This window comes from Thunnus maccoyii, chromosome 11 (genome assembly GCF_910596095.1).
Source record: "Thunnus maccoyii chromosome 11, fThuMac1.1, whole genome shotgun sequence".
In the NCBI taxonomy this organism is placed as follows: Eukaryota; Metazoa; Chordata; class Actinopteri; order Scombriformes; family Scombridae; genus Thunnus; species Thunnus maccoyii.
In genome coordinates, this window is record NC_056543.1 from 33,089,781 (window position 1) to 33,113,203 (window position 23,423).

The 23,423-nt window shown below is 41.4% G+C and overlaps 1 protein-coding gene across 2 annotated transcripts; it reads left to right on the forward strand.

Moving 5' to 3' along the window:
- The first annotated feature begins 2,185 nt into the window (after nucleotides 1-2,185).
- Nucleotides 2,186-23,132, forward strand: ubxn4 (UBX domain protein 4). 2 transcript variants are annotated; one of them, XM_042426151.1, is made up of 13 exons: nucleotides 2,186-2,454; nucleotides 3,224-3,326; nucleotides 3,963-3,991; nucleotides 4,383-4,501; nucleotides 6,806-6,980; nucleotides 8,872-9,004; nucleotides 9,822-9,876; nucleotides 10,364-10,528; nucleotides 13,479-13,606; nucleotides 16,334-16,436; nucleotides 17,837-17,968; nucleotides 18,291-18,502; nucleotides 20,912-23,132. In XM_042426151.1, the coding sequence occupies exons 1-13, from the start codon at nucleotides 2,373-2,375 to the stop codon at nucleotides 21,048-21,050; spliced, it is 1,575 nt and encodes a 524-aa protein (XP_042282085.1). In that variant the 5' UTR covers nucleotides 2,186-2,372; the 3' UTR covers nucleotides 21,051-23,132. The 2 variants fall into 2 exon arrangements, with proteins under 2 accessions (XP_042282085.1, XP_042282084.1); XM_042426150.1 differs by having other exon boundaries at nucleotides 2,188-2,454; nucleotides 18,288-18,502.
- Nucleotides 23,133-23,423: the final 291 nt, after the last annotated feature.

The following is a 23,423-nucleotide window of genomic DNA, read 5'->3' on the forward strand; positions in this document are numbered from 1 at the left end:
AGATGGCCGCCCACCAAGAGCCGGGTTCTGCTTGAGGTTTCTACCCAGTAAAGGGGAGTTTTTCCTTGCCACTGTCACCAAGTGCTTGCTCATGGGGGAATTGTTGGGTCTCTGTAAATTAAAGAGTACGGTCTTGACCTGCTCTATGTGAAAAGTGCCTTGAGATAACTTTTGTTGTGATGTGGCGCTATATAAATAAAATTGATTGATTGATTGATTGATTGATTGATATATCAGCTGATTGGTCTCAGTTATGATCCCAGTAGAGATAGTACGAAGTGCTGCATTCAAACCTCTAGCAGACTTTCAGAGTTTACTTTGTCACCCAGCCTTGGTAATCAGCTACAGGGGTGCCGGCTGTCCAGCTTAGCATTATTTTCATTCTCAGGTCAGTCGCCCTTGTGTTAAGGTTGTAAGGGCTTGTTGGGGCTTGGTACCCGTCAGTCATCCTGGCTCCCCCTTGCCTACATTTTCTTCATCACTATCACTGTTCTCTTAAGTCTGGTGTGTGTCCCTGAAAGTAGGCTTAGTCATAACCACATGTGTATGCATATATGTATATGTATGTATGTATGTGTGTGTGTGTGTGTGTGTGTGCGTGTGTGTGTGTGTGTGTATATATATATATATATATAACCCTATAACCCATATATACATATACACTGTACAGTATATTGCCATAGGTGGTACAATTGAAATACTGACTTGGAAAATTGAAAAGTTGAAATTGGTCCAAAAGAGAGAGCTGGGGGGTCAGTGGTAGACAGTCATGTTGTTTGACCTTGTAAGATAGTAAGATATACCACAGTATATCTTACTATCTTACAGTAATAATATTTTCCTGCCAAAAATGTTGCCATGATACATTTCAGCGTCTGTTCAGAGTTATGATGTCCTACACTGCCACACAGCTACAGAGTTTACGCATCTTCCTAATTAGACCCAACAAGGGGTTTTTAACCCACTGCCAAGAGCTTGGGATTTTAAGAAACAGGCACCCATAGAGGCTTGCATCATGATTTCAGTATGGCATACCGAAGGGCGTCATCGTTGGAAACGTTGCAAGACTACCCTATACCAGGGAAGCTTCAAAATATGGATTGGATCACAGTGTACTGCATGGTTTGCAGAGACTTCCATCCTCTGCTCTATCTCCTGCCACCATTGAACTATTTAATACACAATCCCTCACAGATAAATCCTCCTCATAAATGACCACATCTTAGACAAGGGGCTTGATTTTATATGCCTTACTGAAACGTGGCACAAACCAGAAGACTACTCTGTGCTTAATGAGGCCTGCCCTCCTGCCTATAGTTACACTGAAAAAGCCTGCAGTTCTGGCTGTAGTAGTGAAGCAATCATACACCGGGCTGAACTGAAAGAAAGAGAACGATCAGGCATTGGTCTATACAGGCTCATCTTTCCTCCCTGAAATAAACAACCTCATCACCTCACTGTGCTCCATGTCAACCAACCATTGTCATTGTTGGTGATATGAATATACATGTCGACAACCCCTCCCATCATTTCGCAGTGGAGCTCCTGAGTCTGATTGAGTGTCTTGGCCTGGAGCAGCATGCTGAGGTCCCTACTCACACCAGGGGGCACACACTTGACCTGGTCATCACTGGCTCACCTACAGGTCTGTGATCTAGGTGTATCTGACCACAAGATGGTCTCAATGGATTTGACATTCTGTCAGCCCCTGCTAAACCTAAGAATCAAATGCTTTTTCGGAACTGGAAAAACATTGACCCCGCCATCATGACTATGGACCTCCAGCACATCACTTGCCCAGCTTCTCCACCAGTGGATGAACTAGTGGAACTCTACAATAATAATACTTGTATTATTATTATTTATTGTTAATTTCTCAACATGTTTTTTGGGGGAATTTACATTGTAAAAGAAAAAATGACTTACAGCTTATTAGACATTATGTTATCAGAACACTGTTTCTCCATCAAAGTATTTTGGTCTCCTCTCTTTGATGAAATAGAAAGCTCTGGAAATTTGTCATATGCACAGTGAAACAACCAACGTCTTTCATATAGGATACTGGATAGAATTATCCTTTGAAGAATTAAAGATTGCTTTAATGGTGGAAGTAACACTCGTTTATTCAGTCCAGACATACTGTACATCCTGGTCAGAGCCAATCATAGGCAGAGTAGGGGCGGGTCTTCGCAGAATGCGGGTGGGAAATAACGCCTCCCTGAGGTGTCTCTCTCATACCAGCGGTGCAGTGCTCCTGTTTATACTCGGAAGTACAAGCTGACAGGCTGACTTGGCTTTATGAATTGATGTAGCTTAGCGTTAGCTGGTCAACAGCGTCATCAAATCAGAGACTGAAAACACAGCAAGCAAAGATGCTTTGGTTTGAGGGATCCATTCCTGAAGCCATTAACTCGGCTAAAGAGCGAAGTTTAGTCTTTGTCGTTGTCATCACAGGTATGTTTGTCTATTAGGGAGCTATCTAAAGTTACCCTGCATAGGTAACAAGTGATAAAGAATCGATAGCATTAGTGTGTTAGCCAGCTAGCCGTGGCAGTTGTCATACCCAACGTTAGCCATTAGCCAGCCAGCTAGCTAGCTAGCATAGCCAACCAGCAGTCAAACAAATAAGACGTGTCCGTTACGCATATTTGAGGAAAAACAACCATCGAAAGCAAGTAGACAGGGACGTAGTAACCCAAATATGATGTAAAATTATGTGCTGGCTAGTAATGTTGGTTACTGGTCCGTGTGTGACGTTAGGATAAGAAACAACTTTGCGACAGCGCCAGGTGTCAAATAATCAGATTAACGTAAGGTTTGAAAACGCACAGGCTAGGTGATTGTAGGCCAGCTAATTTATTTTATAAATCAGTCATGTTATTCATGTGACACCAGTCACATCTCAATTATGATTTGAGATCCGTTTAATGGATTCTACCTCTTAGGGGGTACTGGTTCACACTTGATAGCCAATCGGCCCAAGTCTAGCCAGGTAACTTCAAACGTCACCAGTTTGTGTTTGCTCGTTGTTGCATCATAGACCCCAGTATTAGCGTTGGCGGCGTTAGTAAATTGCTTAATCAATGCAGCTTTCTAAAAAGTGTCCAACTTGTGACAGGATGGTCAGTCTAATGTGTTGACAGTGACCTGTAACTAAATGATTTTGTCATTTGATGAAATTGAAATGAAATTGTGATATCACTTTCACAATCTCTGCTCTCAGGGGAAGATGAACAGTCAACACAGCTGATGTCCAGCTGGGAGGATGACAGAGTCTCAGAGGCTGCACAGAACTGTTGTGTTGCCATCAAAGTGGATGCCAAGAGGTACTGATGTGTTAAGTTAAAGAAACGAAGAAAAGAGGTGCATGATACTGACATTTACACTGCCTGTAACTATACAGTTTGGTCTGTATGCTGTTGTTGCATTTTGTCTTGTGATTGTTAAGTTAAAAATGTCTGATTATCTTCCTGTTGGAAGGAAGGAAATGCATGTAATAGACAAATCCAACTGCATTTAAACTGACCTGTCATAAAGACCTGTGAGAGAAATCCAAACTACTGCTTAGTACTATAAAATGTATGTTAAGTTTTATAACTCTTCACGTCATACATTTATTTGTCTTATGAAGCTGACTGTACTGGAACTTATATGTATATGCATGAAACTTTAATTTGGCTTGTGCCAACAACTTTTTAAAAATTTAGTTTTAGTTTAGTCCTGATTTGTTCAAAATTCTTTCTTGAATTCCCCAAATATTTGTTCTTTCAAATATAAAGGAATCATCTCTGTTGTAAGGTACACCTCTGCCACTCTGAATGTTAGCTCATTCACTGAAAAATAAGCAACTTACTTTGACATCTTGATTAATTTGACAGGTGTTTGATATAATGCCTTCGAAGAATAGATGTGTTCATGTGTAGGGAATTTCACCATGTGATGATGCAACATTTTTTCCACAGCGAGACGTGTGTGCAGTTCTCCCAGATCTGTATCTTTTTTGTTGTAGTATTGACCATCTTTGGTTAAATGAATGTGGGGCTACTACAGAAAGTTAGTTAAGAAGTCATCTCTAAATTTAAAGAAAGGGTCATTAGTTAACTACCCCACAGCCCAAACATTTAACCTCCCAGTCAGACTGACATACAAAGGAAAATAATGCATAACACCATACTATATAGGCATATTGGCTGGCTGACGTTTACACAATGTAGACATGATACAGCTACAGTGTGTGTGTGTGTGTGTATGTATGCATGTATGTGTGTGTATGTATGTGTGTACATACACATATACATGTGTATGTATGTATATGTATGTATGTATGTATACACAAAAAGTCAGTTGCTGGGAGCTTGTTCCTTAACACCCCCTGTGTGAAGATCCAGTGGTGTGCATACCCTCCAGCTTCTTTATTGGAGAAAATGGGATTCCCCTGGAGGTCATCGCTGGCAGTGTGTCTGCAGAAGAATTGATGAACAGAATCAACAGAGTCAAGCAGGTAAGGAGTAAGGACACACAGGTTGGGTTGCATACAGATATATTTGCTGGGATAACATTACTGGTTCTTTAAACCTTTAACGTTCTTTTACAGTATCTAGCTATCCACAGTACCCCATAATGAAGAATCACATGCATGTTGTCACAAAGGCCCTATTCCCACCTGAGATTAACATGTGATCTATGTCTGGATACATTATTTGGATAATGTCATCCAATCCATGGGTCTTTTCATTTACCCCTGGTATTAAACTGCATTCTCATTTTCTCAGCTATGCCCACATTGTGATCGGATCTCAATATGCAAATTAGATGGGTATAGCTGGCAGACTTGTCAACAAACATGTTGCGTCCCAGATCAAGAAAACTGCTGCCACGAATGGACATAATTCACTTTTTGCAAGGAAAAACTTCTAGCTACTGCTACTATTTGTAACTTTTACAGGGCTAGCTTTAGCTGGCAGGAAGAGGCAGAGCTAGGTGACCTTTCAACTTACTGGGACAATTTTTTCCTTAGGAATGTAGTAATGCTGTACAGATTTTATTTACACCTGCTGAGATCCGATCACAATGCGAGCTTGACCACTTCAAAATGTGGTCTTGGCGATCCAATCGCATTCCCATCACAATGTGTTCTGAGTGCATTTACACCATTAATGTGTTTTTCCTTATCCAGAAAACATATCCGGATACTGATTGCATGTTAATGCCAGGTGAAAATGGGGTGATAGTGAGCATGATGGCATGCTGATGTCAGCATTTAGCTTAAAGCACTGCTGTGCCTAAGTGCAGCCTCACAGAGCAGTTGGCATGGCTGTAGACTCTTGGTTTTGTTGTTAAAGAAATACAGAAGAATGTTCTTTATGTATTTTGACCTGACGCCCTGACACTTCAAACTGAGATTTCATAAATACTTTTAGAATTTAGCAGTATATCCGATAAAAGATCAAGGCCAAATCATCCCTTGCTGGAATGTTAAGATCTTGACTGGCACTGAAAGTGCAAGTAACTTATTGTTTTTGTAAAGTTTATTGGTCACCCCGCACGTACATGCGGGGTGACCAATGCATTTTTGAGGGGCTTGGAGTGCTCGAAAACTCAGGAAAATTGGCACATACGTCAGAACTGGTGAAAATTTAAAAGTTCTGTAATGATTGGGCTTGGGTGTGGCCAGCAAGCTACATAGCGCCAATGCAAGTTCATTTTGGAGCAAAGTTTCGACATAAAACATATTTTTTCGCTCAACATGAAGTCAGCCATTTTGGATTTTGTGCATCAATTTTCATTTCACGCACACCTTTTAGGCCCTTAGGATCTGTGAAAACTCACAAAACTTTGCAACTATGTTCAAACTAGTAAATATTTCAATCAGTATCACAATTCGGTTTAGGTGTGGCATTTCGGCTCTATAGCGCCCCCTAATTTCTTTTAGCATTTTTTAGGTACAAGGAGTGCTCGAAAACTCATGAAACTTTGCACATCCATCAGTAGTGACATGACTTCATATCTGATATGGGTGTTGGGTTTGGGTGTGGCAAAATGGCTCGAGAGTGCCCCCTAGAAAATTTCAATTTTAACACACCTCTTCCTAGAAATTTAACCTGAGTGACTTCAAATTTGGTAGGTTACATCTAACAACTTTTGCAATTTTCAATTGCAAAGTTTTTTCTATTTCATGGAACACCCTTGGTGTGGCGTTCCGGTGAATTTTGCCTAAATCATGTTTGGGGCATTAAACAGGAAGTTGTTGTAACTCCACTTTACATTGTCCAGTATGCCTGAAATTTCTCATGCATGATAAGAGTCCAGCCCTGAACATCTACGTGTCAATATTGGGTCTTGGTCATAGTGCCACCTACTGACAACAGGAAATCAGCCTTATGTGACAAACATCATACGATTTACATGAAATTTACATTGTGTGGTCTAAACATGATATACAGTTAAGTGATGTATAATTAGTGGGATTTCTGTAGCGCTTCATAGTGGACACAGGAAGTGATCCATGTCAGTTGCCCTCTGGTAAATGTATCACTGCATTAATATGTAGCATTACCTACATGCAACAGAAACAAGGCCTAAATGACACTTAGTTCATCAAATGTATACACATTTTCTAATATGTCATATCCAGCACCACATCCTGCACACCAGAAATAATATTTTACCCATTCACACAGTGACCGATATTCCTGACAATTCAGAGCCGTGTCAACAGACCTCCAATAGTGATACCACAGCTTCTACTCCCTCCGACTTGAGAGGCCTCACTCATCACTGCTTAATTCTCCTTGTTTTCTGATAGATGCATGCTCAGCCCGTTGGAGGTGAGACAGTGTTACCAGAGGCAGGTTCTCCTGTGGAGATCAGCCCATGTGACAGTTCAGCCATAGAAACTGCCCCAGCTCCAGCCTCAGCTCCAGCAGCAGTTCCGGTCATTTCATCAGTAGAAACCAGTTGGCCTTCAGCAGCAGCAAACGGTGAGTGAGCCTGGATCACACAGTCATCCGCTAGGTAGGCTCAGCTTAGACCCTAATGCTCCTCAGGTGACAAAGGCATGGTTCAGATCAAATTTAGCTGAATTGGTTCAAGGTGGCCATGGTGGCCCCTTTTTCTGCATGATTTGAGGCTAACTACCAGAGATTCATTTAGCAGACACTTTTATCAAAAGCGATGTACATCTGAGAATTGATACAACATAAGCAAGGATCTAGTCAGGGGAGAACAATGTGAGTAAGTTCCATTAAGCTTAGTTCGAGTCCAATAAGATGTAGGTGCCAACCAGCAGTGCACAGAGGCAATGCATAGAGTCCATAGAAACAGATTTTTTTTTCATTTCTTTTTTTTCAGTCCATCAAGTATGGAGGTGTTTGCGAAAGAGCTGAGTCTTTAGTCTTTTCTTAAAGATCCAAAGGGACTCTGCAGATCAAACAGAGTTTTGTAACTTGTTCCACAACCGCGGAACTACAGAAGAGAAGATTCTAGCCAACGACTTAGGGCACTGTTGTGGTGGCGCCTTCCATTGGCAGAATGAAGTGAGCAGGAGGGAGTGTAGATCTGAATGAGGGAGTTCAGGTAGGCGGGAGCTGTTTTAGTTGCTGTTTTGCAAGTGAGTGTCAGGGTTTTGAATTTGATGCGGGCAGCAACTGGGAGCCAGTGGAGGGATATGAACAGCAGGTTGACATATGCTGTTTTGAGCTGGTTGAAGACCAGCTGTGCCACCTCGTTCTGGATCATCTGCAGAGGTTTGAACGTACATGCGGGGTGACCTGCCAGTAAGGAGTTGTAGTAGTCAATGAATGATATAACGAGAGCCCGTACCAGGAGTTGTGCTGCGTGCTCAGACAGGTAGGGTCTGATCTTCCTGATGTTGTACAGGGCAAATCGACATGACTGCGCAATTGAGGCCACGTTAACCTTGAAGGTTAGTTGGTCATCAATCATGACACCCAGGTTTCATGTAGACTTTGTGGGCATTAGTTGGGTTGATTCGGGCTGGATACTGATCTGTTGTATAGAGGGACTGGCTGGCTGGATCGTTAACAGCCCTTTGGTATCATTGATTCTCTCTCTGCTACTGCTGGACAGGTACTGCTGGAAGTGGGGAGCACTGTTTAATCTGAGACTCAAAGTTAAATGAATTTAAAGATGCATAGCTAATTAGACCCAACACATACAGCTCGATTCAACCAACACAGCCCCCTATGTTGTTTCAACACTTGTTTCAACAATTTGAATGACTGGTGTTCCTAATATTTTGTCCATTACATTAACATACATGAGGGGGGCAAAATATTAGAAACACTTTTCAATATTATGCACTCCAGTACACCACCACCCAGTGTGTTTGGCCTGGCAGGAGAGGGCTCCCAAACGCTATTGATTTCTGAATGAATGGATATTTGGCGTTATTCTTGGCATTTAAAAAATATTTTTTTGCCTGATGGGGGTTCTCGTTCTGTACTATTATAGGGGAAACACTGACCACCACCACCTATTACAACCCCAATAATAAACAAAGTAGAATTATCACCTTTCTGACAATGTCAACAAAAGCCGAAAATGTATAAGCCTCATAAACATAGAATTTATGGCAGAGCTGTTGTATTGGATTGCATTAGATTGCACAGGTGTACCTAATGAGGTGACCGGTGAGTGTACAGGTTCACTCTGCAAATATAGAAATTTACTTCACCACTTTTAGTATGGAAAATAAGAGGTGAGGCTGCAGTAGATGAAACAGACTATTGCATCAAGTATCAATCAATTGCAATCAAGTATGGATGTAGGAATCAATCAGTTGAGGAAGGATAGAATTTGTTTGTACCTAGTTAGCCCAGTGCTTTCTGTCCTTGTGTCTGTTCTGCCCAGCATCCCTCCCGTGCACAGCAGAAGATGGCAGCACTTCAGCCACACTGACTCCTGCAGAAAGTAGAAATGCATCTTCAGATCATGCTACTTCACCTTCCCAAAGTGAGGAAAACCTGGATGCTAAGGTGGAGAGGTAGGAGCACACATACAATTCAAGCTCTGTGCATTCTGGACAGAAAATTCGCTCTGTGTTGAGGTGTGAGTACCAAGGACACCATCTCTGTGTAAGTCAAATGGCAGCCACAACAACAGTTATCAAACAGACTTTAGGCTACTAAACAGACAATTCATCAGTAGGAACTATAAGTCCCAAAACATTGGAAACACCTTTCAATATAATGGAGTCCAATATATTTCCACCACTAATTACAGCCAATGATTTACAGAGTTCACTCACCTACAATCTGACACAGTGTCAACACAAATCTAACATTAGCAGCTCCACAGTTTTAATGTTGTTGGATTAGTTAGTACCTCAGTGTACCTGTAACAAAGTAATTATCCCCTTGTATAGATGTTAAATCAACTCTTTTTGATATAGTTTCTACAAAAATGTTACATTAGCTTCACAAGGAGAGATTTGTCTCATTACTGAATTTGATTATAGCTAAGACTGGACCATAAACCACACTTACTGAATGACATTATAAATCTCATATTGACTTTTATTTACTCATATTGAAATTTTCAATAAATTGTCAGAATCTGAAAATGGCTACATCAACCAATGACATCTAACCAGAAGTTCAACCAACCAATGAACCTATAGTCCGGTCAAGACATCCAGAATCTTTTAACTGCTCAAGACAGTGATTCATTAGGACAAACAAAACAGAAATAGCCAAGGCAAGGAAGGAAATTCCATGTACTGATGTATTAAAAACCTGCTGTTGTTACATTTATTGCTCTCAGGTTAAATGTGATATTTTATTGTAATGTTATCCTGTTAGATTAACCAAAAAACTGGAGGAGAGACGAGAACAAAGGAAGAAAGGAGAAGAAGAGGTAAGGAGACAAGGCTGTTTTTAGGCGCTAAACACTAGGTCCTATGTTTTATGGAGCTGGATCCAGGTGCGGTGTGGTAATTCTGAGACTTGTGTGCACCTGGGCGCGTATTTTCTCAGGCTCATGGTCCATATCACTCATGTATACGAACTCTGTGCCACACTGATTGGTGAGGCAAATAGTTACTTTCAGATTGCATTTAGACTGTCTACAGTACATGAAGAGTCAAGGTGACCTGCTGATGTTGCAGAATACCTCAGACACCATGAGTACAAGCACAGCCTGATTTTTCCAGATCAGCAGCACTGGCCACGAGTGCTTCATTTAAATTCAATGGCTTATTTGTTAGGTCTCTACAAACAGCATTTTGGGTTATTTATTTTAAGCTGTGAGTTTTCAGTAGTGTGTACAGTAATGTTACTGGAATACATAATTCATGTGGTCCGCTCCAGCCCTGACCTAACTGTGTGTTGCCTTTTTGATTCAGAATGAGATCAAGAAGGAAATGGAGCGGCGGAAGATGGGGAAGGACATGCAGGACTTAAAGAGGAAACAGGAAGAGGAGAAGACCAAGCGACTCCTTGAGGAGAGGAATAGAGAGAAGGCGGAAGAGAAAGCTGCCAGGGAGCGGGTCAAACAGCAGATTGCCTTGGTAACTGCATCTTCCTCTCTTACCCAAAGATGACCATTTTATTGATTGATACCTTTCACATTTAAACCATGCGAACTGTGAGAAGTAAAAATTGCATTCTGAATGGCCCCTTTTTGCCAGTGTTAGAAATCCGGAGTGGACAGTGTTAGTTGGTGCTGATGATGCTTTAAATTCAATTATTAACTGGGCACAATAACAGTATCAGGGATTTTTTTTTTCTGGAAATACTCGCCTTTATTTACCCCAACTGCAGAGAGAAGCAGGCCTTTATCTGAAACAGTTTTCAAATGAAGCGTTTTAAACCTGTAGTTTGTTTGCTCAGGTCCAAATCAGTGGATGAGTTGGTAAACTTGGTGCAGTTTCTTTTTCACACAGAAAAGAATCCAAGCGAACCAAAATGTGTCACTAAAAGCCATGTGAGAACATTCACCCCACTCATTGGTTAGATGTGTCTGGGGCAGGAGAACATAAACGCTCGGTCCTATTTTCCCAAATATCAAGAATACAGAGTACTTTATTTCTAGTGTAGGTAGGACCTCAATTCATTCTACGGCTTGGTGCTAGCAGCTGTTTTCTTTGCACAGCACACCTGATTACGGGAGTCGTTTAGCTCAAACTTGCAGTGTATGTGTAGTAGTTGGTTCAGATCCAGGTCTGAACACCAGACCAAGACCACTTCCTCCAAAGGGTCTCGGTATGGTTGTTTTGGTCCGAACCCAAGTACAATTGCTGTGTTCAGATCTGCCAATATGAATTGTACCAAGAGGGAAAACCAACAAGAGTCTTAACACCTTGGACACACAGCCTGCGTGAGCAGTGTGTGTGTGTGTTGGAACCTCTTGCTTTTCATTTCGGCACCTATGTTAACAGATCAGAGCAGCCGCACAGCTGCTGCAGCGTGTCATCTGGAGATTCGGGCCTCGCCTTTTTCCGCATGATGCACGCAGTTCTCAGCAAAAACAGACTGGGAAAATGATCTGTTGATAGTCATATTGACATCATACCAGCATCATTACACTTTTCACTATAGTTTCAATGTCTGTATCTGTAGAATATGTCACAGACATGAAGTGTCACCACTGCGGGTCAGCCTGCATTGTGCACATAGGGGCAGGGAGCCTCTCTGGTGGGAGACTCCAGCACCGAGAGTTGGTGACACACACAGCTTCTTTTCACGACTCCTGCTCACTTTCTGTGATATCAGTTCAAACCGGGGTTCCTGCCTGTTGTTTCACTTTTTTCCAGGTGGAGATTTTGTGGTGTTACTGTCCTTATTTGTTAGTTTCCCTCCTGACAGTTAGTTAGGAGGTTTGTTAGTTGGAGTGTGTAGGGCTTGTTTGGGGAACTTGGTGTTGTCTGGAGGGATTGTCTTCACTTGGAGTGGTGACAGCAGGGTTTAACTGGTGGAATAATCAGTATAATCAATAAAAAAAACCCTGTCCTGTGTGAGGAGTGTATATGGCTGACACAGAAGTATCCCCAACCAGACCCCACCATGCCCATCAGAAAGAAAGCCGCTTTCACTTCACATTATTTTTTATTTTTCACAATCGAGCCCACGCTTCTTAATCTTTTTCTGTCTAAACTAAATATAGACTAAATTTCGAATGAAATGATATGAAACATTCTATTTTTGATGGCCATTATCAAAGTCAAACTCTATGTAGAAAGATAGAGCTGGCAGTAGCAGCACTGCAGCAGCAATGATGTCTGTGTGGAAACTGCAGCAGTTCAGCGATGCACACGCGCTGCTCAGGTAGACGTAGGCTGTGTGGCTCAGGCGTAATTCAACCGGACTAAACAATGCAGGTTAGAAAATGCCCTTGTATGAACTTTTTCTTTAGATTTTAATTTTGGCCGAAGTCCACTGTAAAAGACAACGGCTTCTTAACCTCTCCAGCTTTATCTTTTTCACTTGTGTTATTCCCTAGTATGCTGTCTCCCTTTCTTAGTAGGCTTTTAATTTGGGTGGTGAAAATTTGATGTTATTTGACAAAAAAAAAAAATGCATTTTCACATAATATTGGACCATAACAATAAAAAACAATGCAGGTTGTACTTTTTGGCAGGGCCAGATGTACTAAAGTGTGACACAAACACGTGCTGTATTTATCAAGCAGTCGCAGCAGGCTGGAGTCACAGTTTGTATGTCATTTGTGTGAGTGTCTGCAAGGTGCGCCTCAATGCATTTGTATTGATGGGAGGAAGGTGTAAATAATAGGAGGAGGCCTGTAATAGTACAGGCCTGGCGGGCCAGTAGAAACTGATGTATTAATATCTACATGCAAAATATTATATCACATCACAATTTAATGAGTAATATTTTCAGTGATAGCCTAACAGTTTTTCTCAGGTGGAGTTGAGTGTGACCAAACGACAAGATTATTATGTTCTCATTTTTCTGAGGTCAGCAATCTCTTTGAAATCCCCCTGCTGAGCTCAGCCTATGAGCTCTTCTTCACTGGCAGTGTGTACTGGAGGGGGGGCTGTCCCTGGCACAGTCCAGGAGCTGACTGCGTAATGTGCTGCTGTCTTAGTAAATCAGACTCTGAATATGTGCAGATTGCAGCCGCGAACTGAATGAAAACCACAGCACACATTTGCGCGATTCCATTTTTTTTGCACTTCTGGCTGTCAGACTTCAGCAAGAAGAAAAGTGAAACAGATATGCTCACTGATGATGTAGGCGCTATGTCCTCAAGTAATCACTCACATCATGAGGAGTGATCGCGCTGTGTGCCAATGAATAATCACAAAATAACATCGGTAAAAAACAAGGCTTGTAGTGAAGGGATGTATGGATTCAACTGAGATTACCAGCTTTAACTCTGTTCAGCTGTTTAAAACTATGCGGACATATCACGGACATTAACCATATCGCTACTTTTATTCAAAAGACCCCACATTCCCTTCCTCTCAGACAAGTCTTTGTCCCCTTTTGTCCCTGCAGGACCGAGCTGACAGAGCAGCCCGTTATGCCAAAACTCAGGAGGAGGAGAAAGCTGCCAAGCAGGCCCTACTGCAGGCCAGACAGGCAGAGCAGGAGGTCAGGAAGGAGGCATTATTGAGGGAGAGGAGGTAAGGACACCCAGGTTGCATAAACTGTTTATGCGCCAGCTGCCAGCACAGTAGAAGAAAATGTACAATCATTTGTTTTTATAGCCAATATCTTAACACAATAATTATCATCCTGAAATTTGCATATCAGAACAATACTATGAATATAGATTATTCATATTATGTAGTATTTTGCCCACCTCTGAATTAGCATAGATAACTAGATGCACCCAAAAACCAGCTTTGTCTTTGCCTTTTTCACAACAGCATTTTGACATATCACATAAAAAAGCACAGGTGTGTAATCAATAGCATTGATTTAAAAACTGCATTCAGGTGAGCCAGTACCAGGGCCCCGCCATAGATGAACTGGCCGGCTGATTTATGTGCTGCATAACTCAAGCGCTGCCACCAGTACTGTGGCGGAGCGGAACTGAATATATTTACAGTGACAGTGAAAGCAGAGACGTCGGGGTTAATCACGGTCAGCAGGCGCAGGAATGACTCGCTAGCGTATTACTTCATTCATCAAACTCCATGATTTCTTGTACTAATCAGAAGAAATGCTTCTTTAATTAATAAAAGGTGGAAATGCATGATTGTGCAAAAGTTGAATCTTGGCCAGGAGAGTGTGGTGGCTCACCATTAAAGGCAGATTACTCGGTCTCCACCTGGTCTACATGCAGCTCTGAATTTGATTTAATGGAGATTTACAGTAAAATATATTCCATGGAGCATAGGCTTATGGCTTTTACTTTCTGGTTTTTCCAGCCCTGTCTGCCGTTTGTTAAAACAGGACTGGATATCATTGAAAAGTTGGATTATAACCTTAATACCAATGGTATATGATGACTATATTTTCAACATCTCCTGGACAGAGCTAGATCATTTAACATACAATATGGTGTTCTACTGTATGCAGTGAAGCAGCTTGTCTACTTCCACCTCCAACCCAGTTTCATCTAGAATGCAGCTAGTTGGACATTTAAATGGAACAGAGCCATCATTAATGTTATGAGATACAAACTGAGCTTTTCCTCCTTGTGCAAGTCAAAATGTCTGCTGTAAAATTAAAAAAAAAGTGTTTTTTGGGTTTTGATGGTCTAAAAGATATTTAGGAAGCCTTTCCACTCTTGAGGAATGACTAATAAAAGCTTACTCCAACGAAGAAGTATAACAAATGTAGGATTGTTTCTAACCTGGGGTGACCAGATGAGAATGGGTGAAATTCAGGACAGGACGGGGGGGGGGGGGGGGGGGGGGGGGGGGGGGGGGGGGTTGAGGTGGGCGTGGCCTCCAGTACATTACATTCAGTGTCAACATACAGTAAAACATGTGAAAGTCAAAACTCAACGTTAAAATGTATTATTTTTGTTCATTAAGTCAACAGTCTTTCATGAGGAAAAAGAAACACAATGAACGATTCATTTAATGTTATTCACATCACATCTGTCTGTGCAACGTGCACGTCAGATCACTTCCTGTTCATGGCTGCCTGCAGCTACACTTCCCCTGTCCTACAACTTCTGTTTTATTAAAAATAATATATACAATTATATATATCTCAAAAATAACTACCTATTGTTTCTAGAGCAGCAATAGTCACGTTTACCTCGGAACTTCACTGTATAAGCTCTATAACACCTCACTGGACATAAATCTAGTATTCCTGAGGTCAGCTGACTCATGTTTATACCGAGTTAAGTCACTCACATTTTCATGTTGAAACAACTGAACCAATGACTCAAATGGATGGCTTAATTTTAAATATCAGAAGGATTAAAATGTATGGAATTATTGAGAGTAATATGAGACTCTGATCATTTATGAATATGAAGATGAGTCTGTACAGGTTGATAAACTAGAGAGATAGATGGATTGGCTCTGAGGATGATATGAAGCACAGTGTCCTGTGACACCTGCAGTGACAGCTGCACTCTCCATCATCTGCCTTTAAAACAGGTGGAATGACATCAACAATCCATTATTTATGATGATGAGTGCAATAGAAAACACATCAGTAATACTCCTAACTTTTTTTACCAAAATGAACAGTACATTTTAATAATGAAAAGCAGGAATTTTAGCCTATAACCTAAGTGATTTGATCAGAATATTTTTAACTTTATTAAATTAAATTAGTCTATTTTTTTTAGACTAATTGATCATTTAATGAAAGGGTTCTCTCATTTGAATTTAGAGTTTTCTACTTTTTATTCCGGTGACAGCAGCAGCTTGTTGCATCTGTTATGTTATTAATTATCCGTGACAATTTGGCAGCATTCCAGAAGACAAAATACATTCAGTGCAGCATCTTTGAATATTACTGTGTCACCGAGTCAGGTCTCCTCAGCATTTTTGCCTTCAAGTCTCAAGTCAAGTCAAGTCTCACAGCATACAGACAGCTCTCATTTCAGCTTGTTCATATGATCTCTTACTATTATCTTAACAGTTCATTTTCAGGACAAACAGGATGGGATACAGTACAACTGCTCCTGGTTCAGGACTTTCCCCAATTTTTTGGGACATCTGGTCACCCTGTGCTAAACTGAGTAACTTGAGGCCACATGAGAGAGAGAGAGAGAGAGAGAGAAAGGGCTCAAGTTTAATGGAGAAGAATCAATACAGAGACTTCACAGAATTCACCCTAACATAACCCTAACTTATGGAACTGGTGGAACCAGAGATGCATCTATGAAATGTATTGAATTTTAACCTTTGTGTGTGTGTGTGTGTGTGTGTGATCAGTACCATAGCAAGGATACAGTTCCGCCTCCCAGACGGCTCATCCTTCACCAACCAGTTCCCCTCACAGAGCAAACTGCAAGAGGCTCACCAGTTTGCTGTTCAGGTCAGTCCAGACAGTCACTGCTCCTCTACAGTAGTTGTTGGTAAGTCAAAGTGATCTTTGTTGTCGCTGAAGACCATACAACAAGGAGTGGACAGCAGAAACGAAATTTCATTTCTCCTAGCTCAGTGTGCATAATAGTTAACATAAATAAGACAATCTAGGCCAGTAGACACACACCTGTAGATATGCACTATGTATGTATGTAACAATATGCACCCAGCATAGTAGTGTTGAGTGCTGGAGTAACGGCAGCAGATTGACTTATTTCACAATGTAGCAGTATGTAAACAAACAACAAACAGCAAGAGCATAGCAGCATTAAGTGCTGGAATACATGGAATGGTGTGTGTGTGTGTGTGTGTGTGTGTGTGTGTGTGTGTGTGTGTGTTTTAGAGGGAGCTTTTCAGCTGTCCTCACCACTCTCTGCAGGGACTTTTGTAGAATGTGGTGAGGAGGGGAGAGGGTTTGCTCTCCTGATCCATTGCAGGAAGTGCAGGCATTGCTTGGGCTCTCATGACCAGGGAGGTGGTCAGGTCATCCGTGAGGTGCACCCCCACAAACTTAGTACTTCTGACTAACTCCATATCGTTGCTAATGATGTTGAGTGGGGTGTGTTCTGTGTAGTTTTTCCTTAAGTCGACAATGATCTCCTTTGTTTCGTCAACATTTAGTGACAGGTTGTTGTTTTTACACCAGGCCACCAGTTGGTTCACCTCCTCTCTAAGCTGAATCATTGTTGCTGATGAGGCCCACCACTGTTATGTCATCCGCAAACTTGATTATGTGGGTCATCAGGGTGAACAGCAATGGGCTCAGGAAACAATTTGATCAATTTGATGCTAGAAGCTCAGATTAACTTGGCTAACATTGAAGGCACCTCATGAGGTGCTTGTTACAGAAGGGAGGAAAACATCCTTAATTTCTTGCGTGCATCATATCATCGTTATCTTGTAGCTTGTGGAGGATAAAGATACATACCCTTTTCACAACTTTATAACTAACTTAAACAACTTGGAGAAACATGTTGCGTGACAGTATCCATACCCTCTTTGCATGGGATGTGCAATGACAATAATAGTGCCCCCCAAATGTTAGTTCTGTGCTACCAAGTTCCGTCAACTATATTCACTTTACCTTGCAGTAACACTGGTAACACTAACATACACTAATATAAATTCTCTGTTAGCTACACTCAGAAACAAGATATGAGGTACTGAGTATATTGTTGTCATGCTGAATGTAGCTTTTAGTAATGCACTTGGAGCCAGAGTTGTTGAAGCCTGCATTTTTATGCATTCGCCATACTCACTCACTCACTCACTCACTCACTCACTCACTCACTCACTCACATAAATCACTTAACTGCACTAACCCTAATGACTGAAATGTTTTGTGCTTAGGAAGTGGGAAACCGCTACGGTAACTTCTCCCTGGCGACCATGTTTCCTCGGCGGGAGTTCACCAGTGAGGACCTGAACAAGACTTTGCTGGAGCTGGAACTGGCTCCAAGTGCTTCCATCGTGCTTCTGCCTGTAAGTAAAACATAGTCCACCTTCCATGTGTCAGTGACTCAACATTCCACCTAACTGAGTCATCCCTGAATAATACAAATAGACATTTTTGTAAACACTGTCACTGGTTTTAAAGGAATAGCACATTGCATTCTTTCTAAGAAATGCAATGTTTTAAGTATGGAGCTGGAGTCAGGACAAGGTTAGCCTAGCGTAGCATAAAGCATATAGCTGGCTCCTAAGTCCAAGTCCCAAACTGTTGAATCATTCCTTTAACATGCTTCTTGAATGTTATTAACATGTATCAAATCAATCATTATTCGGATGCTCTCTCCCTCAGCAGTCAGGCAGGCCTGCTAACACAGTGGTCCAGTCCTCTGGGGGTGGTGTCTGGGCAGTCCTGGGTACGCTTCTCTACCCTCTGCTGGCTGTGTGGAGATTCCTCAGCTCCTTCCTGTTTGCAACACCGCCCCCCCCTGAAACATCATCCAGAAGCTCAACCTCTCAGTCCAACTCTTACACCAACTCAGCATCAGCCTCTGACAAACCAAAGAGGTGAGGGACAGTCACTGCTCTATTTCAGATAGAAGTACTTCTCTATACAACAGAAAAGAAAGAATGGATGAAAACGAAAGTGAAATCCAACAATATTGTGTATACTGCAGTATACAAACTCTTCACCAGGCAAAACAGGACTCAACTTTCCCTCATCTGTAGCCTGAGGAACATTACATGTCGGGTTGTAAACATTCACCGATATGTGTCAAAAACTGACCAGGCCAGTCCATCAGCTTTCATATATAGACAACCAGGTCCAAACTAAACTGTCAAAGTGAAAGTGAAATTTGTGTAAAATCAATGCACCTGCCAAAATTGGGAACTTTCCATTAAACTCTAAAACGTTAAACACAACACAACACAAGCAGCATATCACTAACAGTGAGGGCTGCATGATTATTTTCATCATCAGTTAATCTGCTGATTAGTTTTGTGATTAATCGATTAATCATTCATGAGGTTTACATGGTTCCGCCATAACATACTTACTTTACCTTGTGGTAATTAAAACATTATTAACACTATGACCTAACATATATGATGTAATGTAAATTTGCTGTTAGCTACAATTTTAATGTCTTGGCTGTGTAGCCTCATCAAGTTAGCCAAATATCTTAGTTAGTTACTAAATATACGGAAGAAGTTAGCTAGCAAACTACCGAGATAGCTAGGCTGCACACTAATAATCAGATAATCAGACAAAACAGCCAATTAGAAATGACCTACTTTAATTTTCTGATTGGCAGGAATTGTAACTCACTATAACACTGTCAAATTGAGTCAGCACACAGGCAAACCCAAGAGCACACAGAGCAGAGTTGTTGCATGCAAAAATGTTTTTCTGTGCTTAAAATGTCCCATTGTAAACCCAGGAATGAGGCACAAATATAACTCCATATTATGTGTTCCTGAGAGCACATGACATGACATGACATGACATGACATGACATGACATGACATGACATGACATGACTTTTTCAGGTTCTAATAGACAGAACTCTACTCCATTGACCCTCAATATTTAGTTACCATGTATGATGATGAGAGCTTGAAACATTCTTAATCACTACTAATTAATTTTTAAAGAACTAATGGCACACTCATTCTCTTCAAAATAAAAAGTTGAATTCATAAAAAAACATCAATAACACAACCTTTTGCTGCTTCAGTTTTACTCTCTGGTATGACCATTAGGTGATGGTGGCTAATGTGAGCTCAACAAACTTAAAATGAGTAAAATAAGAAGTAATCACACTATACCTCACTAGGAAACATGTTTGTTGTTTCCTGCTTGTGCTTTCATTCCACTGGCCCTTTGTCAGGTTGTTTCAATGATTATCGGTGCTTCTCATGACCTTATTTCATGTCTCCTCGCTTCTCAGGTGACCCAGAAAATTGTTCTGGTCTGTCATGTCGGCATGTCGCCTATTTGTTCGGCGTGATGCGCGCAGTACTCCGCAAAAATAGACAGTGAAAATGACCTGTTGATAGTCATATTGATACCAGCAACATTACACTTTTCACAGCCTGTTGTTTTACCTGCTTCCAGACAGAGATTTGGTGGTGTTATTTGTTGTTAGTTTCCCTCCTGACAGTTCGTTTGGAGGTTTGTTTGTCGGAGTGTGTTTGGCTCATTTGGGGGAACTCAGTGGCGTCTGAAGGGATATTCTTTACTTGGAGTGGTGACAGCGGGGTTTTAACTGGCAGAATAATCAGTATAATCAATAAAAAAAAAATCCTACCCTGTGTGAGGAGTGTATGTATCTGACACAGAAGTATCCCCAAGTAGACTCCACCATGGCTGTCAGAAAGAAAGCTGCTTCACCTCACATATTTTATACACCTCCTCTCTAAGCTGAATCATTGTTGCTGATGAGGCCCACCACTGTTATGTCATCCGCAAACTTGATTATGTGGGTCATCAGGGTGAACAGCAATGGGCTCAGGAAACAATTTGATCAATTTGATGCTAGAAGCTCAGATTAACTTGGCTAACATTGAAGCACACGCTTCTTAACCTTTTTCTGTCTAAACTGAATATAAATAAAACTTAGAATGAAATTATATGAAACATTCTATTATTATTATCAAAGTTAAACTCTATGTAGAAAGATAGGGCTGGCAGTAGCAGCTCCACAGCAGCAGCAGCACTGTCTATGTGGACGCCGCACATTTGCGAGCTGCAGCAGTTCAACGACGCACACAAGGTAGGCTGTGTGGCCCGGGCATAAGAATGCAGTTTGTTCTATTAGAGCACAGATTCACCAGCATTTACAACAGCAACATTTTTGGACCGAGAAAAGGCTTTTTCAATGGTAATGCAGCTTATATATTTTATTGCTATATACTGTACATGTGGTCATTCACTCACTGTGTGACCTGCCATTTTCCTCTGTGTCCGCTCAGAGAAACTCTCTCCAGGCACGCTCTGGAGAAGCGGCCCAAGGACTTCAAGAAAGACGGTAAAATCTGCAGGCTCAGGACTCAGGAGGACAGTGAGGACGACAACAACACCTGGAACGGGAACTCGACCCAGCAGATGTAGTGCAGTAAAAGCGCCCCCCCCACCCATTCTCTCCGCCCCCCCCCCCTCTAGCTGTCCTTGTGTGAATTTTTTCTGTCTGGACAGTTCAAGTTTTCTGCTGCACTTAGGGCTGATCCTTTTGATTTTCTTCTCTTTTTTTTATTGTGTTACAGGCCTACACCCCTGCAACTCGCCTGCATGGGTAGATCAAAAATAATCAACAGAACCCCCTTCTGAGCTTAAGTTGAGTGTTTCTCTGTTGATTATGATATGATTCTGTCCCCTAAACCGTGCTCAGATTACAGCAGATTGAAGATTTTGATAGACTGTGAAAGGCTACGCCAGCATCACAGTAGCCATTGCAAAAGTCCTCTCAGTTAATTTTTGCTCATAGTTGATCATTCTCAAAAACATCAAACAGGTTTAAAATGATATGGGTGGCCCTGGTTGTGATTTTCCAGCTGGCCTTAAGTTTTCTGAAAAGAGCAAGTCAACAGTAAACGGTTGACAAGAAGATTTTGTAATCTGAGACCGGTTTTATATTATGTTATGGGGTCCCTGCATTTTGGAAATGTTTGAAACTTTGAAAAGTCACCTGCTGATGGCCACATTATTATACAGTGGAATGAAGAAGTTTTTGTTTTAGATGTATGAAATATTTCAGACAGCTTGCAGCTGCTGGCAGAGGACTGTACATCTGTAGCTGTTAGAGCTCTACCAAGGTGGAGGCCCACACACACACCTCAGCAGTATGTGTTTCTGCCAGATGATAACTGGCCAACTACCATAGTGCTCCTCATCCATCAATGAAAATAAAAGAAACCTGTTTTTCAAAAAAAAAAAAACAACAAAAGTTGAATTGTGTCCTGGTTGTTTGTTAAGAAGGACTGAGTCTTACCTGAGCACCGTTCACATGGGTGAAATAATCCTGGCCCACATAATGTTAATATGGCCAAAATGCTCATCCAGATAAGTTGGCTCTTTGAACACTTCCTCCTCCTCTCCTCTCCTCTCCTCTCCTCTCCTCTGATCCAATCCAATCCTCTCCTCTGCTCCTGTCCTCTACGTCCTCCTCTCCTCCCTCCCTCAGCAGGGTTAGGGTCAGTGCCCCCCCAAATGTCTGCGCACGGCCCTTATCGACCAGGCAGAGGCTGCCACGCAAGGTGCCAACCTGCTCATCAGGAGGAGTTTCTAATGCTCATACACACACAGACACACACACACACACCGATGGGACAGAATTTAGGAGTAATTTGGGGTTCAGTACCTTGCCCAGGGACACTTCGAAATGCCGACTGGAGGAGCCGCGATCAAACCGCTCTACCTCTCAGCCACAGCCGCCCACAAATATCTGATTTAATTCATATTTATTCTCATTATTTGGAAGCTTAAGCCCCTCAGAAGCCTCACAGCAGGGGCCAGATGCATAAACGGTGCATACATATGAAAACCATGCACACACCAAAGTGGTATTAATAAACGCAGAATGTGCGGTGGGACTGTGGACACCTCATGCATTCTTCTGACCAGGCAATTTAAAAAAGCTGATGTAATCTGAGAATTAATTTCATGATTTATTATTAGACACGTCTATCCTTGCATATCCCATATTTGACTATGCATTGAATTTCTCTGTTCATATTATGCTGACATTAAATAAAAAATCTGAGAAGTTATCGTTTAGCTACCATCAACCTCTCATCAGCTCTGTCCTGGACAGTACGTTCCACCCACCCACCTTTTTCAGCAAGTCTTTCAATTTGCTCTGCAGCATTCTTCTAGAGACCATCAAAGAAGTCAAATATAACAAACTCTTATTTTGACAGAGCTGCACTGTTAGCAGAAGTGTCCCACCTACACAGAAAATAAAATGGTCAACTTTATATTTTGGCGTCCTAACTTTAAATCACATTTAGGGAAATCAGGTCATTTTCTTTTCTCTTCCTGCTATCAGTGAAACACGGGTTTTTAGCCCAGCTACTCGTTAAAAACAAATGATCCAGTTATATTTTGGTTTTGTAAATATAAAATGGAAACAGAGAATTTGAGCTATGTTCTTGTTTTTGTGTGCTGTTGGTAAATAAAAAACTTGGGTTGACCTTGTTGATGTTGTATTTGATGACTGTTTTTTATTATATCTAAGTTATTTTCATCATATCCCCAAGTCAGTTTGTGACAGATAGCACATTACACTAACTCACTCATATTACATTCTGTTAACTTTGTTGTGCCTGTTAGGGCAAGTCGAATTATATGTCACTATGACAATTGGCTTTTAACACCTTTGAGTGTGGTCAAAGGGAACTACTATAAACACAATCATTCTTACCTGCCTCTTATTATCCCATCAGCCCCAGTATTATATACCTGCCAAGGTTCATGCACTCTTGGCAA

Bases quoted from the DNA above. Each gene is read 5' to 3' on its own strand.
- ubxn4 (XM_042426150.1), top strand. From the start codon at position 2,373: ATGCTTTGGTTTGAGGGATCCATTCCTGAAGCCATTAACTCGGCTAAA. The intron at 9,877-10,363 runs GTAAGGAGACAA...TTTTTGATTCAG, and splicing joins GGAAGAAAGGAGAAGAAGAG to AATGAGATCAAGAAGGAAAT. The intron at 13,607-16,333 runs GTAAGGACACCC...GTGTGTGATCAG, and splicing joins GCATTATTGAGGGAGAGGAG to TACCATAGCAAGGATACAGT.